Source organism: Entelurus aequoreus, linkage group LG11, assembly GCF_033978785.1.
Source record: "Entelurus aequoreus isolate RoL-2023_Sb linkage group LG11, RoL_Eaeq_v1.1, whole genome shotgun sequence".
Lineage (NCBI taxonomy): Eukaryota > Metazoa > Chordata > Actinopteri > Syngnathiformes > Syngnathidae > Entelurus > Entelurus aequoreus.
Genome location: NC_084741.1, coordinates 64,312,603 through 64,318,602, shown reverse-complemented (window position 1 = coordinate 64,318,602; position 6,000 = coordinate 64,312,603). Strand labels below are relative to the sequence as shown.

The window sequence follows — 6,000 nt, the reverse complement described above, 5'->3', positions numbered from 1 at the left end:
ATGAGACAAGAGATCAACATTTCAGCTTTTATTTCCAGGTATTTACATCTGGATCTGATACACAACTTAGAAGATAGCATCAATTGTAATGGAACACAACATTTTTAGGTGAGCAAAAGTATTGGAACATATAAACTTAAAATAGATTAAAGTGAATAAGACTTAATATTTAGTTGCGAATCCTTTGCTTTCAATAACTGCATCAAGCCCGTGAGCCATTGACATCACCAAACTGTTGCATTCTTCTTTTGTGATGCTTTTCCAGGCTTTCACCGCAGCCTCTTTCAGTTGTTGTTTGTTTTGGGGGGTTACTCCCTTCAGTCTCCTCTTCAGCAGGTAAAATGCATGCTCTATTGGGTTTAAGTCTGGAGACTGACTTGGTCAGTCCAAAACCTTCCACTTCTTGCCCACGATGAACTCCTTTGTTGTTTTGGCAGTGTGTTTTGGGTCGTTATCTTGCTGCATGACAAAGGATCTCCCAATCAGTTTGGTTGCATCTTTCTTTAAATTAGCAGACAAAATTTTTCTGTAGACTTCTGAGTTAATTTTGCTGCTGCCATCATGTGTTACATCATCAATGAAGATGAAAAAGCCCGTCCCAGAAGAAGCCATGCAAGCCCAAGCCATGACATTACCTCCGCCGTGTTTCACAGATGAGCTTGTATGTTTGGGATCATGAGCAGACCCTTTCTTTCTCCAAACTTTCGCCTTTCCATCACTTTGGAAGAAGTTAGTCTTTGTCTCATCAGTCCACAAAACTTTTTCCCAGAATTTTTGAGGCTCATCTCTGTACCTTTTGGCAAATTCCAGCCTGGCCTTCCTATTCTTCTTGCTAATGAGTGGTTTGCATCTTCTGGTGTAGCCTCTGTACTTCTGTTCATGAAGTCTTCTGCGAACAGTAGAATGGGATACCTTCACTCCTGCCCTCCGGAGGTTGTTGCTGATGTCACTAACGGTTGTGTTAGGGTCTTTCTTTATAGCTCTCACAATGTTTCTGTCATCAACTGCTGATGTTTTCCTTGGTCTACCTGTTCCACGTCTGTTGCTTAGTACACCAGTGGGTTTTTTCTTCTTCAGGACATTCCAAATGGTGGTACTGGCTATGGCCAATGTTTTTGCAATGGCTCTGATTGATTGTCCATCTTCTCTCACATTCACAATTGCTTCTTTTTCACCCATAGACAGCTCTCTGGTTTTCATGTTGGTTCTACCTCTAAATGCAGTCTGCATAGGCAAAACCTATCCTACCCAATCTGAAACTGCGCTCAGACATTCAGTGCTATTTATTGTTTGAATAATCAATGTAATTGGGAGACATCTGGGCAACAAAACACACCTGTCAGTCACATGTTCCAATACTTTTGCTCTGATGAAAAATGGGTAGTTTCAAACAAAATGTGCTATCTTCTAAGTTGTGTATCAGATCCAGATGTAAATACCTGGAAATAAAAGCTGAAATGTTGATCTCTTGTCCCATTTTCATCTTTTGATGTCAAACCCAAATGTTTTCAGTCTACAACAAAAATAAACAAATTGGACTCACTGTTCCAATACTTTTGGAGGGCACTGTATGTGTGTATATATATATATCTATATATACATATATATACAGATATATATATATACACACACATATATATATATATATATATATATATATATATATATATATATATATATATATATGTGTGTATATATATATCTGTATATATATGTATATATATATATATATATATACACACATATATATATATATATATATATATATATATATATATATATATATATATATATATATATATATATATATATATATATATATATATATATATATATATATGTGTGTATATATATATATATATATATATATATATATATATATATATATATATATATATATATATATATATATATATATATATATATATATATATATATATACATTTTTAAAACCTCTCTGGAGCTATGCCGCGTGCCGTCCTGCTTTAAGACCTCTACCATTGTCCCTGTCCCCAAGAAAGCACGGATCACAGGACTAAATGACTACAGGCCGGTCGCGCTGACGTCTGTGGTCATGAAGTCCTTTGAGCGCTTGGTCCTGCCCCACCTCAAGGACATCACTGCCCCCCTCCTGGACCCACTGCAGTTCGCCTACAGAGCCAACAGGTCTGTGGATGATGCAGTGAACCTGGCCCTCCACTTCATCCTGGAGCATCTGGACTCCCCAGGAACCTACGCTAGGATCCTGTTTGTGGACTTCAGCTCTGCCTTCAACACCATCCTCCCTGGACTGCTACGAGACAAGCTCTACCAGCTCAGCGTGCCCGACTCCCTCTGCAGTTGGATTAATGACTTCCTGACAGACCGAAGACAGCACGTACGGCTGGGGAAGATTGTCTCGGACAGTCGAACCACAAACACTGGTACTCCTCAGGGCTGTGTACTCTCCCCCTGGCTCTTCTCCCTGTATACAAACTGCTGCACCTCCAGTCACCAATCCGTAAAACTGCTCAAGTTTGCGGATGACACCACCCTCATCGGGCTCATCTCGAATGGCGATGAGTCCGCCTACAGGAGAGAGGTGGACCGGCTGACGTCCTGGTGCAGCCTCAACAACCTGGAGCTGAACGCCCAGAAAACAGTGGAGATGATCATGGACTTCAGGAAAGTCACAGCCCCACCATCCCCCCTCACCCTGATTGACTCTCCCACCCCCGTCCCCATTGTGGACTCCTTCCGTTTCTTGAGCACTACCATCACCCAGGACCTCAAGTGGGAGCTGACCATCAGCTCCCTCATCAAGAAGGCCCAGCAGAGGATGTACTTCCTGCGGCAGCTGAGGAAACTTAAGGTGCCGACCGAGATGCTGGTGCAGTTTTACTCAGCCATCGTAGAGTCCATCCTGACCTCCTCCATCACAGTGTGGTTCCCCGGCGCCACAGTCCAGGATAAGAATAGACTGCAGCGCATCGTACGTGCTGCTGAGAAGGTGATTGGCTGCAAGCTCCCATCCCTCCAGGACTTGTTCTCCTCCAGGACCAGGAGGCGTGTGGGTCGGATCATAGCTGACTCTTCTCACCCTGGACACACACTATTCTCCCCTCTCCCCTCAGGCAGGAGACTACGCTCCATCCAGACCCACACCTCCCGCCACCTGAACAGTTTTTTCCCCTCGGCCATCAGGCAAATGAACAATAACTCCTAACAGTAGCTCCTTGAATTCCTTGAATCCCTTCTAAGTCTATCTGATAGCTCAGTCACAGCTCTTTTTATACCAAATATGTGTTATATGTGTTTTATGTCGCACGTTTGCACCAAGAAAAATTCCTAGTTTGTGAACCCGTTCTCAAACAATGGCAATAAAACTATTCTGATTCTGATTCTGAAGACATAATTCCCAAGAAAACCATCGTCTGGCGGTGGTTTGGCTTCAAGCGCGAAGATGTTGAACAGACAACCGTAATATGTCAAGTATGCGGCAAAAGCGTTGCTACAAAAAGTAGCAGCACTGCTAATTTGTAGCATCATTTGAAAAGTCCCCCGCTAGAGAATGAAGAGTGCTTGAAACTCTGCATGTCAACATCTCCGTTCGGTACCACACCCACAAAATTCCGAAGCAACCATTTCCAGATCAACACTGTATGAAAAAAATAGTCAACAACAGAAGGAGATAACGTCCGCAGTAACCTACCACATAGCGAAGGACATACACTATTTGATTTCCTATTATGCAGCTCATTTTTATTTGACAGTTTTTGAAATATCTTGTGTGACATCATGCACAAAAGTGCACTTTATTTGTTTTAAACTATTGTAGTGCCGTTCTGTACAAAAAGTGCACTTTAATTTAGTGTTGTTTTGATATGTCTTCTTAGTGACAACAAGCACAAAAGTGCCTTAATAGCTTGTTTTAAAATGTCTCTGACTATCTTGCACTTTCTGTTTTGGAAATGCCATGAATGTTTGTGCCACTGCTTAATAACTGTTTAATAAATACAGTTTTGGTAAATTTACTTACGGTAGTTGTGATTTCCCTCTCTGTATGAAAGTTTAAAATGAGCATATATTAATGCAGTATGAACAATAATGTTTTGATGTAGACACATAGAATCATCATACTGGTGTGATTACATGCATCAAGTGTTCATTCAAAGCTAAGGCAAAATATCGAGATATATATCGTGTATCGTGACATGGCCTAAAAATATCGAGATATTTATAAAACGCCATATCGCCCAGCCCTTCCTGTGACCCCATTTTGAAAATTCCTAGCGCCAACACTAATTTGGTAATGTGACAATAGGAAGTAGATAGGTTGGGCAGTCAATCCAAACCAAATATACCGGTAACCAGGGACCGAAGCCACTTGCTCCTGGGACTGAATTGAGGTTTCTTCCTTCACAGCCCATACAGATTGATGTAAGCTAGGGTTGTCATCCCCGTAGGGAGCCTGGCCGACTAGAAGACAAGCTTCTAGCTTCCCCTAATAACTCCCAAGTGTCCGTTGTGTGTCCAGCAACAACTGTTCTGTCAGGACAGGTAGTTTCCCCAGAACCTGAGATCTTCTCAAATTCGTTGAGGCCAGTTGGTCAATTCCATTGTTTACATTTTGGAGAGCAGTGCAAAATGAGGCTGCCAGAAAGTTAAGACAAGACAAAACAAAGAAGCAAGCAGGAGAGATATGGGAGAGAGGATGGGAAAGTGTCAGCCTTCGATGAGTGCCAGAGAGACATTACTACTGAAAGTCCCTCGCCTCTCAGGCGCCCACGACACCTCATTATTTGAAAAGCACTGATATACACAGTTTCTATATTAGATCATCATCAATAGTAATATAACTACCATAATGCATACTAGTAGCAAATAATTTGACAAGCGGATTCGAACCATAACATTGCATCGAAATTCATCTGCATGGATTTTAAGTTCTTTAGAACACTTACCTCATTCTGCAGCTCATCATTGGTTTTATCGGAGGCCAACATCTCAAAAAGGGAGGTGCACAGATCTTCTGGGCGAGATGAAATCATGTTTCCTCCGTTCAGATACTTCTCCACTTCTGTCATTAGAACAGTTTCATGCACAGAAGCTCTTCCTGAGAACATATCTCCCTCGTTGACAACATTCCGCTCAATTTGCTGTTTATTTAGGAAGTTAGTAAAGTCCAAGTTCACATTTTGATCCTGGATGATGGGGCAGGGGAGTTCTTCCAGTGGTTCCAGTGTATAGCAATCATGGGAGAAGGCAATGTTTCGTCCAAAAGTGGAGCCTTGTTGAGGTTTCTGACGAGAGGAATGGGATTGGATAAATTCCTCAATTTTGGACTCTCCCAGAGAAGCCACCAACCGTACCACACAGGCACAGGACATTTCAGCGGCAGATGAAGGAAAAGGGCCAAACATCTGTTTGATGGCACGGGTCTCCTCAGTCCCCACATGGTCTTTGTTGTGAAAGGTCTCAAACAGAAAGACAGCAGCGTGTTCGATTGCCTCCTGACCATTTTCAGTCCCCACTGCGAAACAGAAAATACTTTTAAAACGACAATGTCACACAAAATATTGGTGCAATTTTAATCACAGAAACATCACAAACTTTTGTTCTGCTAATAAATTAACTGTTGGTTTTGCAGTTGGTTTTAAATCTTAGGGCCCCCGTCTAGTGGTCTCGGTGAAAACAGGGCTGTACGCTTAGCTTTTTCACTAGTATCACCACTGCTACTAAATGAAAAAAACTAGCAGCAAGAAAAACATTTAATAAATATCACAATTTCATTATTAACACTCAAACAAGGTACACATGCGCACTCATACCTATAAACCCAATGCCATCATAAGGCCTATTGTGTAATTAAACACAGAGAACATCCCTAATGTGCCAGCACTGTCTGTAACACAAGTGTAGGGCTGGGCGATATGGATCAAAACTCATATCCCGATATAGTTTCGCCCATAAACTAACCCATGAATGGAAATACCCATTGACGTAACTAAATATCTCCAC

The 6,000-nt window shown here is 41.6% G+C and overlaps 1 protein-coding gene across 1 annotated transcript in view; it reads right to left on the bottom strand.

Annotated features, from left to right (window-relative positions):
* Positions 1-6,000, bottom strand: part of ascc3 (activating signal cointegrator 1 complex subunit 3) — a 407,454-nt gene that overhangs the window by 87,776 nt on the left and 313,678 nt on the right. The window contains exon 4 of the mRNA XM_062063751.1: positions 4,944-5,512. Within this exon, the coding sequence (XP_061919735.1) occupies positions 4,944-5,512 (569 nt within the window). The remainder of the gene's footprint in view (positions 1-4,943; positions 5,513-6,000) is intronic.